This window comes from Monodon monoceros, unplaced genomic scaffold (genome assembly GCF_005190385.1).
Source record: "Monodon monoceros isolate NGI ecotype Baffin Bay Population unplaced genomic scaffold, NGI_Narwhal_1 Super_Scaffold_4, whole genome shotgun sequence".
Taxonomy (NCBI): Eukaryota; Metazoa; Chordata; class Mammalia; order Artiodactyla; family Monodontidae; genus Monodon; species Monodon monoceros.
Window position 1 is genome coordinate 64,837,631 of NW_021703781.1, and position 15,626 is coordinate 64,853,256.

At 37.8% G+C, this 15,626-nt stretch overlaps 1 protein-coding gene across 4 annotated transcripts; it reads right to left on the bottom strand.

Annotated features, from left to right (window-relative positions):
• Window positions 1-599: 599 nt before the first annotated feature.
• ZDHHC6 (zinc finger DHHC-type containing 6) lies at window positions 600-15,495 on the bottom strand. 4 transcript variants are annotated; one of them, XM_029200898.1, is made up of 11 exons: window positions 15,264-15,476; window positions 13,774-14,247; window positions 13,039-13,130; window positions 11,696-11,855; window positions 10,308-10,469; window positions 8,625-8,678; window positions 4,504-4,671; window positions 3,422-3,463; window positions 2,583-2,728; window positions 2,445-2,491; window positions 600-1,448 (listed from the first exon to the last, which is right to left on the bottom strand). In XM_029200898.1, the coding sequence occupies exons 2-11, from the start codon at window positions 14,038-14,040 to the stop codon at window positions 1,327-1,329; spliced, it is 1,260 nt and encodes a 419-aa protein (XP_029056731.1). In that variant the 5' UTR covers window positions 14,041-14,247; window positions 15,264-15,476; the 3' UTR covers window positions 600-1,326. The 4 variants fall into 4 exon arrangements, with proteins under 4 accessions (XP_029056731.1, XP_029056733.1, XP_029056732.1 ...); XM_029200899.1 differs by having other exon boundaries at window positions 819-1,430; window positions 15,264-15,495; XM_029200900.1 differs by lacking the exon at window positions 10,308-10,469.
• Between the last annotated feature and the right edge of the window lie 131 nt (window positions 15,496-15,626).

A 15,626-nucleotide genomic window follows, 5' to 3' on the forward strand; every position in this document is an offset into this window, starting at 1 on the left:
GGCGCAGTGGTTGAGAGTCTGCCTGCCAATGCAGGGGACATGGGTTCGTGCCCTGGTCCGGGAAGATCCCACATGCCGTGGAGCGGCTGGGCCCGTGAGCCATGGCCGCTGAGCCTGCGCGTCCGGAGCCTGTGCTCCGCAACAGGAGAGGCCACAGCAGTGAGAGGCCCGTGTACCAAAAAAAATAAATAAATAAACAAGAACCTACTGTATACCACAGGGAACTATATTCAATATGTTGTAATAACCTATAATGGAAAAGAATCTGAAAAAGAATATATGTGTATATATATATACATATATTATACAACTGAATATCTATACACACACATATATATAGATATATAGATATAACTGAATCACTGCTGTACACCTGTAACACTGTCAACCAATTATGCTTCAATTAAAAAAACGTCTCCTAGGGCTTCCCTGGTGGCGTAGTGGTTGAGAGTCTGCCTGCCGATGCAGGGTACGCGGGTTCGTGCCCCGGTCTGGGAAGATCCCACATGCCGCGGAGCGGCTAGGCCTGTGAGCCATGACCGCTGGGCCTGCGCGTCCGGAGTCTATGCTCCGCAACGGGAGAGGCCACAATAGTGAGAGCCCCGCGTACTGCAAAAAAAAAAAAAAAAAAAAGTCTCCTAGAATCCTGTGATCTCAATATGCCATTAATTGGGTAATTTGAGGCAAATATGTATGTCTAAAGACTCATGATTAAAGATGTCTATTTTTCACAAGGCAGTAAAGCAGTTTTTCCATAAGGAACTAAGACAATCCTTTTTCGTCAGCAAAAAGAAAGATACTTTGAGTAAAAACTATAATTTATACAGAACATCCATTGATCTTTATTTGATTTGACAAAATCTTCATTATTAAAAGACGGGTAATAAAATCTGAGCTTACACTGAATCTGCAAATTAAGTTCTATAGTATCTAGAATATTACGTAAGAAATTCCAGCAGAGGGGGAGAGAGGATAAAAGCATCACATGCAGATGCTCCTGGCAAAGGGGGAACTATATCTGCAGGTGAGGTCCACCGTGTGCAGTGCATAAAAAAATCCTAGAGAAAATGCAATCGACTTACTTGGGTGAAGTGTTTTTCCTTTTGGGGAGAGGGAGCGGTGGCATCGAGGTGCAGGAATTCAAAGGTATGTGCAGAATGGCTTCTCCATTTCAAAATGATAATAAAAATATTTAGATCATGGCATTAGGGCACCTTTGAGGAAAAGAACACCTTAACCAGAGTAGGCTCATTGCATAATTCTTTAGTAATATGTACAATTTTCAAGTAATGGAGCAGACTTAGAGTAATTTTACTTCAAAAGTGGCTATCTATTTTTCTTCTCGCCCTCTGGGGCTTGATCTGTTTCAGCATCGCAGGGACACTTTTCTACACAGTTTCTAGGGAACCATCCTCTTATTCTTGAAACATCTGAGGGAGAAAATGAAACTGATATGAAAAAGTCAGATATACCGCAATGACATTTGTGAGACCCATTAGTTCTATTACTTTCAATTAATAAGCTTTTAGTTAGAATTTACCACCCCCCACCATCTTTTATAAGCACAATATGTGGTTAAAGTTAAATAAATAAATAAAAATTTTAAAAAAATGTTCCTAACAAGCTAGGAAACAGATATTTCCCAAATTGCATCATCTGGGGAAGGAGCTGATGCGGCTCAGGAGAGCCCCAGTGGAGTGGGGGCAACCTGGTGTTCACGTACATGTGTGTGACCATGAAGGAGGATGGCTCTGTCATACTTCATCTGTTCCGGGGGACTATCTCCCTGTAGCCTTTGTGAATTTTCCTTTTAGACTTTCTCTAACTTGTGCACTTCTATATCAAGCTTGCCTAAGCTGTCACATGGGTTAATTTATGATTAACCCAGTGTTTTCAAAAGAGCATCCTGGGTTAATCTTTACTTTAAAAAGGAACAATTCTTAAAAGTAAATAAAAAATCAAAGACACAGTTTCAGTTCATTAGTTTTTATAATAACTTAATAGGACGAGTCATTCAACGGGGGCGCGTATAGCATGGCAGCTTAGTCATAGGCTCTGGAGCCAGACTGCATGGGCTGGAGTCTTGGCTCCATCTGCATTTAGCGTGGCCTTGGGCACGTTGCTTAGCCTCTCCACGTTTCAGTTCCCTCACCAATACCTCGGAGGGCTGTTGGGGACCTGAATACCACAAGTGAAGCATTTCCACAAGTGCCTATCGCATAGTTAAGTATGGGGTGTGATGTTTGCTAATCACTGCAAAGACCCGATAAATACAAGTGTATGGAGAAATAATACAAAGAGCTTCTTTTTGTTGTTTAATGATGTGCCTTCCTATTTAGTTCCCCTAATGCACGTGATGTGACTGTTTATAAAAGTTATTCTTGTAAAATTTGCAGTTATTGCTGGCAGTCTTGTCCTTTAAACACCCCCTTCCACTTTCATACCTTCTTTAATGGAATCATCAAGAATTTTATCTCCATACAACCAGTATCTGAAATATTTAAAAGATTAAAATTAATTTTTTTTTGGCTAGATGCCAATTTTGTTATTCAAGAAGAAATTCACTACTTTCTGTCACTTACCGTAAGCCTCTTGTGGCTAAAATGAACTCCCCTTTCTGTAGCCTTATCCGAGGCTCTTCAGTGCAGGGGCTCGTGAAGAAGGTTTTGATTCCTCTATTCAAAGGACAGCAGGTACCACTATAATCTTCTATTACTTTATACTGAACCTGTCATCAGTGAGCAGAAGAACAATTTAACATTAACCCATACCTGAGGTTTTTTAAGTTTGAATGTAAACTGTTAAAGGTAGATCCAAAATATCAGGCAAGTCTTTCCCTCCTGGTTCCCTATCTACCCTTTATAGAAGGTAATTGATGCTTCTAATTCTCAGGCTTTTTCTTACCCTTCATTTCAAGCACATGGCTAAGAATGAAATTTTAGAAGCAGTGCTGTCCAGTAGAACTTTCTGCAGTGATAGAAATGTTTTATACTTGTGGTATCCAGTGTGATAGCCGCAAGACACAAGTAGCTACTGAACACTTTTAATGTGGCTGGTGCAACCAAGGGACTTAAATTTTAATTTTATTTAAATTAATTTAAATTTAAATAGCCACATGTAGCTAGTGGCCGTTGAATTGTTCAGCATCACTGTAAGGACAAGTTTCACACTAGGGAACTATATTGAGGATAATTATCTTTTGACAATATAAATTGACTAAATTCCCTCCAAACCTCCAGTACAAACTATTTAAATGAAAACAAAAGTAATATTCATTAAATTTCAACAAATGTGTTAAGAAATATTATTTAATAAAAGCTAACAGTTGGTTTTTACTCAAAGGCAATTTTAAAAGCTACACAGAAGTACAGAGCCTGACAAAAGAAAAAGAAATTAGTATCATTGCAAAAGAATTACTTACACTTCTGACTCTTTTATCTGCTTTTTGTTTCAACTGTTCTATCTGTTTGGAAGATATAAAAAAAAACAATGAAGTCTCTTATCTCAATGTTTAAAAACAGGCTTTCCTCATTTACTATAGCACAGTGACATGACAAACTCCCAATTTTCCAACATTTCAAATTGCTGACAATTTAAAGGCCGCCTTTTTTTTCTTTCTTTCTTTTTTTTTTTTTAAGCATGGAAAGAAGGCCCTATGACTAAAAACTGGTACTGAAGTGGGGCCTCCTCAGTGTTCCCTCTCCAATGTCCTTCTTCACAGAGCACCCCTTGTGGCCCAGGAATCAGGGAGATGTGCTCTCTGCCCTCAGGGGGCTTCCGGGCTCATCCCTGAGGTGAAGAGGAGACAGAGACTCACTGATTCTTTAGAGAGAGGGCAAACAGACTGCAAAATTCACCATTTCAACTCCTTTTCTCCACTTATTCAGCAAGTTTATTAAATGTTACTACACTAGATATAGTAGGGGAAATAACCTCTGCCTAGAATCTTGCCAAGTTAAGTTAAAGCCTTCAATGAATGAATAAACTAATTAAGCGAATGAAATGAGTGCTAATATGCATTAGTATATGATTAAGTGCCAAATCCAGCTGAGTCTAGAGTGGGGAGGTAAGTCTTTATGGAAGAGAGGGCACTGGAACTGGTCTGAATAATTTCTGATAAACAGGAGCTCATATGACATAGAAAAAACAGTGTTGGGGAGGAGTTAGGTGTCAGGAATGTACCAGGAATTCGCTGAGTAGACTAGGCTGATTGGAAAGGATGATTCCTGCTAGGATGTAGGTGAAAGGTAGCTTTTGGCCAGATTTTATAAAACTAAGTTAAGGAATCAGGACTTTATCTCACAGGTATGGAGAGATAAGGAATGATTTAAATAGAAGGAGGGACATGATACAAGGAGTGCTTTAGAATTAATTTAGATTCATTTGATATACTGAAAAAATTCTTATTACTTATTTTATTATAAAATGCCATTGGAGTTAAGGAGAAGTTAAGGGGAAGAAGGTGAGGCAAAAAGGCAAGACTATCTGAACAAAAGTACTCACTGTTAAGCTGTACTGGTGACAGCCTTCTCTTATTGGCCAATCTAGTCCATCTCCTTTGGGGACCCCTGACCACGTAAAAACCTGTTTAAAGTTCTTCCATCTACTTCCCATATCATAAGGAAAAACAAAGACTTCATCTAGTTGATAATATTGAATTCGATCTTTAGCCTGTGGGTAACAAAGATGTAAGATGGCAGATACATCTGTCTTAAATGGCTTTTAGTAATATACTATTGAGAACATTTATTCCTCAAATTTGTATCATACCTAAAAATGCTTCCTCCTTGTTGTAACGTTAGAGTACACAGGAGAAATAAACACACTTATCACAATATAGGAAGAACTTGACACACAATACCAACCTTGTATGAGACCATCCAGAAAATGTCTGACAGGAGTTACTCAGGAATACGCCTAAATAAGACCAAATTTACGCATTCAAAAACATTTATTAAAGGAGTTAGTAACTTTATTCCATGTAGAAAAAGTCCTCAATGTTCTTGCTTGTTCAGCAGAACAAAGGAATCCAGGTGTAAAGAAGACATACTGATAAGGAGGTTTAAGAGAAAACAAGGGTTTATTCAGGATGGAAGGAACCGTTAGGTGGGGTGCACTAGAACGCAATGGCTGCATCCTGGGTGGCAGCAACACCTGCGTGAGTGGCCAGGAAAGGTGTGACGGGGGAGTCATCATTCTATGAAAATTATTTTTTTTAAAAGCTAGCAGGTATGTGTAAGAGATCTTTCAGTTTTATATACCATTACATATGTCTACATACTTATTTATGTAGGCATTTATATGTACATCTTATGTATATATATATAAATATTCAGGTTTCATAAATTACATTCTAGGCATTTAAATTGTTAGCTTTTACTTAAAGGGATAAACTGGCTTAGAATTTCTGATAGAAATTTCTAAGAAATTTCTTAGAATTTCTGAATTTCCACTGACACCTAGTGGTATAAAGATACACCATTTATTCCTACAGTAAGTGTACAAATCCAGTTGATACTTACAGTGTAATAAAATCTGTAATTTTGATACATTTTAATATCAATACAATCATTTATTTGATTTTTACTGAGCAGCAGAGTGCCAGTTTTAAAATAACTTCTAGATTTAGCATGGCACTTTATAAAGAGCTTTGGTCATTAGCAAAAAAACACTGTTAATCTAATGTCAACATATTATGCTAACTAGAGATGATACCTTGAAATATTATCTGGGGATAGTATTTTAGGGAAAAGCTTTTGCAGTTACTTATAAAGTGATGTTGATGTTAATTCAATTAAAATTGTCAAGCTGTAACATGACAACATGTAAGTCCATCCCCACCCAGACAGTAAAGGGTAATTTCTTTTCCCTTTTTATAAGCAAAAGCTTCAGAGTCTTCAAAATGAATTAAGAGCCTCAGAGAACAGAGATCTAGAATATTAAGAAAGAAAAAGTGCTAAGGAAGAGAGTAGCTTACAAAAATAACCAAGGCATGGTCTTTAAGAGAAGCACTCAGTGAAGATGGGGGATTGCAGCAATACTGTGTGTTAAAAGGTGACAGAGATGTGCAGTAAGTGCTACAGGAAAACGGTACGGAAGTACTTAACCTAGTCTAGGGAAAGTCAAGGAAGGTTCCTTGGAGGAAGTGACAGCTAAATTAAGTGTTGAGGGACAAGAAATTAGGCAAAAAATAGGGGGAAAGAATATTCTAGGCAGAGGGAACAACATGTAGAAAGATACAGAAGCATAAGATGTGCAAACTATTTGGTATTAGCTGGTATTGAGTGTGAATGGGGTGGGAGGGGTGGAAATGAAGCTGGAGAAGCAGGTAAGAGCAAGATATAAAAGGTTTTATTGATATTACGCATAAGCTAAGGAGCTTGGACTTAAACCCGTACATCAGTGGTTCTCAATGTATGCTCTGCATACCTCCTTGAGTCCCCAAGACCTTTTCTTGGAGTTCAACAAAGTCAGACAACTTTCATAATAATACGAAGATGTTATTTGCCTTCTTCATGGTGTTGACATTTGCCAACGGTGGGTAAAACTGCTGGCACCTTAAGAAGGAATCAAGACAGTGGCACCAAACTGTATTAATAGGTGCTATATTCTTCACTGCTACACACTCATAATTCAAACAAAACCAAACCAACAAAAAGCCCAGTTTTACATAAAAATTTCTTGATGAAGAAATAAAAATTATTTTTATTAAATCTCAGCCCTCAAGTAGATGTCTTTTTTTTTTTTAAAGTAGATGTCGTTTTAATATTCTGTGTGACAAAGTGGAAAGTACACATAAAGCTTGCCAAAGTGCTTATCTCAAGAAAAACACTTGTTTGAGTTGTCAGCTAACAAAAGCTGTGTAGCCAGCTTTTTTCATGTAATGCTATTTTTACATGAAAGAATGAGTAATGTAACAGAAAAACCAAGGTTATTCAGACCTCAGTATTTAGTGGACGTCTTCTCGAAAATGAACAAAGTCAGGCTGTTACTTCATATAAACAACTGAGTATTTGTTGCCAGTGTAAAAAATAAGGCTTTCAAGTGAAAATTGGAATTTGGAAAATTTATAGCCACAACTATGAGCTTGACAGCTTTCCAATATTTAAAGATTTTCCCCATAAAATCAGTAGTGATATGAATGAATGCGGCTTTTAGATATTGTATAATGAAATGTGTCAACATTTTAAAAATCTGTGTAATGCTGTAAACTACTATTTTCCAAATGACCGATGCCTGATGCCCTATGTGGGTACCAGGTCCATTCAAAGAGCAAGATAGATTGATGGATTTAAATACAAAAGAATACAAAGAGTTTACTGATGTAGTTTCAGATCTCACATGCAACTAACCTCTCAAGAACTAGCACCTATCAAGCTTTCATGTATTATCAAGGAATATCCACTATTATCTAAAAGACATGTTAAAATACTCCACCCTTTTCTACCTACTTATCTGAGGCTGAATTTTCTTCATATACTTCAATCAAAGCAACATATCTCAACAGATTGAATGCAGAAGTAGATGTGAGAATCCAACTGTCTTCTGTTAAGTCAGATATTAGAGATTTATACAAAAAAAATACCACTTCCTATTTTATTTTGGAAAATTTAATTATTTTTCCCAAAAAACATGTTATTTTTATTAACATATAATGGATTTATTGTTATTTTAAAGTGAAATAATAAATATTCAAAGATTTTCTCAGTTAGAAAATATGGCAAGTGTCAATAGATATAATACACATTAACAAAAGCTCTTTAGTGTCCTTAACAATTTTTGAGAATGTAAAAGGTCCTGAGACCAAAAAGTGTGAGAACTGCTGCTATAAATGAAAGCTCACCAGATGGCTGCCGGGGGGCTAAATATGTCCTATAGGTGTTTTATTTGTCCCACAAAGGCTTTTTGTTTGTTTGTTTTTAATTTGAATTGCTTGCCAATGCTTAAAAATAGAAAGGAGGTAACACAGAAATCCAGATCTCTGACTTTTCTTGGAAAAAAAAAATATATACGATCTCACAATACTGGGTGAGGATTTCCCTGTGGCACCAATCAGCTTCGTCTGCTGGGCAGCTCTGGCCCACAGACTGGCTCCCCGCATCTAGGTTATCTGCCTGGGCCCTAGTGCATTTGGGTTTACAACCCCTGCTACAGTGATAGTGAGGCTCTGAGAAGTTTTAAATAGGGAGTGGGGTAGTCAGATGTACTTTTTATATCAGAATCACAATGGACAGCATGAAGTATATACTGGAAGTTGTGAGGTTTGTAACAAGCTAAATGTTATAAGCCCTATCTGATGTCTAAAGCCTATGTGATGGCACCTTGGTAGGACAGAAGTTCCTTTCCCAATGGGTTCCCTTCTCCTCTAGTCTGAGAGGAGCCAAAATGGTTTCATGTGTGGCTTAGGCCTCTTCAACAACTCAGTGTGTGAGAGAGCTCTGTGGGAGTCATATTAAACCAGGAATAAATCAAACGGTTCCCATGATTGCCTTTTACGTGGCATGCAAATGACGTAAGGAAGCCATTTGGTAGCCAAGTTTTCATTTTGGGGCATTTATTAGTTAATCTGGTCTATTAGTTAATCAGTACTTTATCGATATTGAGGAAACAATTATAAAATTTACCTTCTCTTCAATCCATGATTCAATAGAAGTTTTGTTTCTGAGAATTATTTTCATCTGGAAATTAAATAATAGTAAAATTTCATAATGTGACTGGTTCATTTAAGATTATCATCTTTACACTAACCCTACGAGGTAGTTTTTATTGTTCCACTCCATGGATGAAGATATCAGGATAACAGAGATTAAGTAACAGAGTGTGGTCCATCTGACTCTTAACCACTGTACATCTTCACATGAATGACTACATCGATCCACAGTCAAATCTGAATCTACTGTTTAAATAAAAAATCATGTTTTATGTACTATCTTCTGAATAGGTTTTTCAGAGTATTAATAAAATATTGATATAATCCATTCAATCAGTATTATATAGATTATGCTATTAAAATCTTTTACCACTATTTTTAATCTTAAATGCATGATTAATTTATTTATTACAAGTAACAGTGACTCATTTCAGTCAACCTAGATATTTTGCTTGCTGTATAAACTGAATATTTTCAGTCTTGATTCTATTTTTTGATTTTCCTAGCTATGACAATTCCATTTATGTAGGTTTTTACACCACAGGATTTTAGTTTATTTCTAATATGATTCTTAATTATAGGAATTGGGGTAAATTTTTCAAAGAATTTGATCCCAGGCTAGTGGAAAATGTGAACTATAACCAAAACCAGGTTATTTTAAAACCAAGAGTTCAAAAAGGGTTGGGTGATGCATCAGGGCCCTCAAGCCCAGCGTTTCTAATTCTATATGTCCTGCAATTCTTTGAAGTCTCGATGTGCCTTCATGGAGACAGTGTGACACAGTAAGAACAACCCTGGACTGGGAGTCCTTATCATATTCCCAGGGCCTAGCACAATACCTGGTCCACAATGGGCCTTCAATGAATGAATAAACTAATTAAGCGAATGAAATGAGTCATAAGAACTATTTTTTGATCCGTTCAGGGCCACATCCTCCTTCTCTGTGGTCTCATTGCACTCTGTACATAAATCTATGCTATACACATGACCCTGTATTAGTTAACTCTTCACCACTCATTGTGAGTTCCCTAATGGCAGGAACCCTTCATTTTCATTCTTGTAGCCCAGTAATTAGAAAAGTGATTCATTACACAGTAGACATTAAATAGCACCTATATTACAGGGTTGTTATGGAGATTAAATGAGCTGACACATGTAAAAAGCCTAAAACAGCACTCAATAAATGTTAGCTATGTTATTATGATTTTGATTTAATATATGCTACTATAAAATAACAATAATTATGTTCATTGAATATATGTTTACTGAATACATGAATGGATGATCTTGGCTATGTCACTTGACCTTCCTGTGACTTAATTACTCATCTGTAAGGAAGGGAAAATAATACTCCTCTTCGACCTCTTTTGGGGTTGATGTGAAGATCAAGAGAGACGGTGAGAAGAGCTTTCTCAAGTGTAAAATGCTATATAACTCTAAGTTAGTATTTTTAAAATTAAATCAATAACCTAGAAATTCTGGCAAAGTCACTTCAAAATTATCTGACTAGTAGAAGATTAAATTAATCACCTAGATGGAATAAATAACAATAATCTCCATTTCACACTGCATACTTAAATGGAAGCTTTATCTCTTTCTCTTTACAAGTGGCCCCAATAACTTGACAACTTTAGCTAGAGGTAATAGAGGAACTTACCTGGATAAAAAACAACATCCCAACAGCTATGGTTGTTCCTAAAGCTAATCCCAAGGCAAACAAGGTGGCAGCAAATGCAGCTAATCCAAACGGAATAATCGGAGGAGGATCTCTCCGGGCTGCACTCATATCAATCTTTACCGTGTTCCACCCAAAGGAGAGCTATAAACAATAACAACAACACACACTCGAAATACTTGGTTGTCGTAAACGGTCATACTCTACCATTTAAAATAACTTGGTCAAAAAGATCAACAAATGACAACTTGACACTGTAGCCAAAGCAAACAGAGCTGTTTCTAATCAATACTGTGGTTTGAACTCATACTGATATGCACGATATCATTTTTCAGTATTCTAAAACGTTTTTTGTTTGTTATTGTTCCCTCAGAAAGTGTTAGGTAGACCGCACAAACATTACTATGCGTGAACACCACCAATCTAAGCTGTAACTGCGTCTCCTATACTCTCCTTGTTTTCCTCTATTTACAGTGATTTCCACAGCGACAAACATAGCCTAGGATTCAGTGGTTTCTCCCCTCATGTTCCACAAGGAGAGGTTTAAAAACTAGCAAAATGTAGGCCAAATATGGCCTGCCGACGTGTACTGCCTGGCCTACAAAATGTTTTAAAATATTCAGTTAGGTACCAACATTTAGAAATTTAGTGATTTAGAAATCAGATTTCACATAAAAAGTCCAGATTTTCAGATTTTTCTTGAAAAACCGGATGATCTGACATCACCAGGCTGGATTTCCAAACATCAAGAACTGGCTGAAGTCAAACATGGGCTGTTCCCTGTGTGAAGGACCTTTGTTTTCCAGCTTACCACATCCCACCAAGCCTGTTTCCCTCACTGACCCTCCAGCCCTCTTTAGGGGCCTCAATTTGTGACGACTGAACTTTATCTCATGACTACTTGCCCATAAATCAACTCAATCAGTTGCACCATATCTTAGAATGTGCACCTGCTCTGTGAGCCACGTTCCAGGACACTGGATTTAGAAATGAACGAAAGAACCACAACGGGCCACAGGATCGAATGGAAACAGAAAGCACTAGTATTGCCTTTTTTCTCCCTCTTCTGCCTTTTCCTCTAACTATTCTTTACCACAGCTACCAAGTTTGAAGTCCGGTAAGTTATATATAGTACTAAAATAATTGTCAACTTCAACTAGAGCATATAAGGTGAGTTTCCAGAACAAAATAATCTTTCCTCATCTTAAAAACTGTTTTACTGCTTTTTTAAAAGGAGTCCTTATTGAGGATTATAAAACAAAGTTCTATTTCCCCACCTAAATTGTAGAAAGCATATTTCCAAAAGGAACTTCTTAAATAATCTTAATAACTACTATTTAAGCTGGCATGATTTTATAACATTTTCTTACCCGATTATAAAGCTGTGTATACATTGTCATAACAAAAATAAAGGCAGCATGAATACAACCCAGTGGTGCTAAAAGGAGAAACAGTGTGAACGAAGCATGATTTTGATAACCACAGCAGTTGTTGATCCAAGGACAGTGATGGTCCATCTTCATCACACACCTAACAAGAAAAATTTACATAAAATGTGAGGCAGAAAATCCTGTCTACTTTAAATAACTTTGGTCTTCAAAAGATCAAGCACATCGGAATCTAGCATGTCCACGCATGGTCACAGAGGAATTATACTTCATGGGAAACAAAGAAAAATCTTTATGAGTTTTAAAACAGTGACTTATTTTAAATTTTAAACACCACAAGAAAGGGCAGGCTTTGTAACAGCATCTGAGGAAAAGATGTCTGCTACAAGTGACTTTGTTTAAAGAAGTCTGGAGGCCCGCTGAGAGGTTCATTATAAAGAAATGAGCATAGTTCCTGGTTTTCCTCTAGCTCTGAAATGCAGTGACTGAAGTGGAAAACAACAGAGACTGAACAAAATTACTTATAAATCTCCACTGGGGTTGATGGGGCCTAGCAGACGCTTGTAACTTCCTTCCTTCCTGCTCGTATTCTTTAGATGTGGAGTCTCTAAGCTAAGCAAGCTAACTCCGGAATATAAGATGTGGTTTAATAAGCAAAGTCTTACTCTGTTTCCCTTCCTTGAGGCTGCTAGAAGAAAATTTTCTTGCCTCAAACTAAACTTTATTTGCCCCTCCAATGGTCCCCCTAAACCTCAGCATTCTCATCATAAATTTCTTATTTATCACTGGACATAGGTGTTCATTAAAAAAGGTTCTAGCTTAATTCACATTTTTCATAGTGATTCTGTTTTCTTCCAATTAAGTTTTGTATATAAAACACCTGTGATAATAGGCACCTGGATTCATTTATTAGATCTGTATAAAGTGTAAATGTTAGTCAACTAAATAATGGAAAAAGCAGGTCTCATTTATAATTTAGACTCAGAACAATTCTAAGGCTAGTCAAGATGACAGTCGAGAATTAATCCTGATTTATGAAAACAACCTAACGGTATAACTTTTTACCCTGCTCTTGGCAAGGCAAGAAGCAAAGTAAACCTGTACTTTTCTAGAAAAATCTTTTCACTTACAACAAAAAAGAGTAATACTTATCAGAATTGACAATTTAAAAGTAAAATGAAGATTATGACACTTAATTATTTTGACATTATTTATAAAGTAGCCACCTTGCAGAAAATAAAACTAGGATTGATGTGGTAGAAAGAATAACAACAAAAGACCAGTAATCAAGTTGATCAATCCCCAATGAATAGCAAAGACAGTACCTGTTACACTTTCTGCAATGATGTGACCGTGGTGCCTTGTATGCTTGGCAGACTTTACAATATTGGAGGTACATGCTATCCTGAGAATTTTCCTTGGCAGCAAAATAGAAATAAAACATAAACTTCTGGGTAACTGGAAAAGTGATGTTGCTGTTACCAGAAATTCACTATTTAAAAATATTTTAACTCAAATATAATGGCTGGAAATGCAAGTTAAAATTCAAATTCCATCCTTTCCCCATCTCCCATAAAAGAAAATCAAACCATAGTATTTATTCATAAGGCGTGACTTGTTATTACCAGGCTGTCCGTTATTTCTGAATACTTTATGGTTTAAAACAGTAGTTTCTAAAGAGTTTTTCTCAGTTATAAGGGATGTTAATATGTTACATGAAAAAAGATCCTAGAGCCAAACCACACTGTAGAATTATGAGGTGAATGATATGCAGTGTTTCCTAGAAACTTATGCACTCATCACCACCCCTCCATTTTTTTTTTTTTTAAAGCAGAAGTATTTAATGAAATTGCTTTGGGAAATACTAATTTAGATCCATACTTTCAAACCAGTATAAAATAAATTCTTTGAGCTCTAAATAATCGGTGATTAGAATAATACACTTAGTCTCTACCAAGCAAAGAGCAGGCTGTGTTTGATCTTATTGGTTGGCAGATAAGGCAAAAACTAAATATATGATTATCATGAGGGTTCACCATCTTAAGGAATCTTTTTCTTACCGGTTTCCACCCCAGAGGGACGAAGCCAGGACCAACAAACATGGCATTGAAGTAATTATAAAGAATCATGACAGTCCAATTTATCAACATGATGAAGTTCATGCTTCCTCCAGTGGTATGTAAGGGCCAATACCACAACACAGAGTCAATCATGGCCATGGTAGAACATATTGCTATAACACCAAGGGCTATAATGGGACCCCAGTGACAAAGTCTCTTTACTTCTTGTAGATTTTCAAACTTGATAACTGAGCAGAATGTACCCATTTTGGTGAGGAAGAACTCGTTCCTGTTTTTAAAGCACTACAGATTTCCTTTTTCTGTGCATACATTTCCATGTGCCACAAGTCCACGTGTGTTCCTTAATTGTCATGCCTTCACATTGTGGGATGTTAATGCAGATTACGCCATGTTCACTGTTACACACTCTTTATGTTTTCTAGGAGAATCCAGTACCTTGGTTTGAAATCCAATCTAAAGAAACAAAATGAGAAAGTTCGGTAAGACATTTTACTATGTACTGTATTTGTTAATTCCAATAATCACCTAAACAAAAGCAGCTCACAAGTACTTTACTATGGAACGAGTACCTCATCAAACGTCAAAAAGAACTATTTTCGTCGTATCCGAACTTTCCTCATGTCTGAATAGCACCTAAACTGGACACGTGATTGTAAAATAGTTGTTTTTATTCTTTTGTTCCCAACTTGTCAGAGGACTGTGTCTATGCAACCGTTTAGTAAATGGTTTGAGGAGACGAAGAATTTTAGAGCTGGGAAGGAGGGCCTTAGGGTTGGCCTAATCCAGCTTCCTTCTTCATAGAAAAGAAAATGGCTTGGAGAGGCTGAGTGAGTAAACCACGGCGGTAACTCAACAGAAGCCAAGTCATCAAACTCCCACTATGGAGTTCTAAACTGCCTCTTACCCAGTCTCGAATTACATAAAGTATGATCCAGACATGGTCTACACCATTTGCCTGCGGTTGCCCCCCAAACACTAACTTAAAAGTCTATCTGTGTCAAAGTAAAGAAGCGGGAGGGTGAAAGCAAAGAGACTGCAAGGAAGGGAGGGGAGAGATAAGTGTGTGTGAACTCAGGATCGGAGGTGTATATGAGAAGGAACATGATGAAAATATTTGAGAAAAAAAAAAAAAAAAAAAGAAGAGGAAGTGTCTCCCGGAGCGAGGGACGGGCAAGTCAGGACGGCGAGCGCCGGTAAGATCTGTAGAAGGGTATTTCGGACTGGACTGGAGTGAGTCAAGGGAAGAAGACCAGAGGAACAGAGTAACAAAGACTTCCATGCAACAGATGCCGCTGCCTTGTGCCTCAATTTCCCGCCCGTGTCATGGAGCAGAGCGCTTAGAAATCCTCACTCAGGGGAAGAACATCTTGGTAAGAGTGGTTGGTCTCAACACTCTGGAGACTCTGGCCTCACTCGGGTGGAGCGAAGACCGCCAAAATCATGGTTACGTCCCGTGCTTTGACTCCCACCTCTGTCTGGTCCTCAGTGCCCGCTCTTTGGCCATCGCATTTCCGGGGCGGCTCGGGCTCACCCGGAGCAGGTTTTCTCAGGCTCGGATAACTCCGTCATGGGTACCCCAGCCGAGCGCAAGTAGAAAGTAAATCCTGTGTGCTAGAGGCTGGAGGTCGGGACCAGCCTCCACCCTCGCGTTGCTCCGCCAGCGGCCTCGCCGTAGCTCTCCCGCTCAGGCTCAGTGCGCAGACTCCGTGACAGCCACTTCCGGGAGGTTCGCCGCATCAAACTTCCCCCTGGAAACAAGCCCTTCTGACTTGTAGCTTGGGGAGCCGGAGCCGCTTTCCAAAACGTGGAGGGGCAAAAAAATGCTTTCGGTG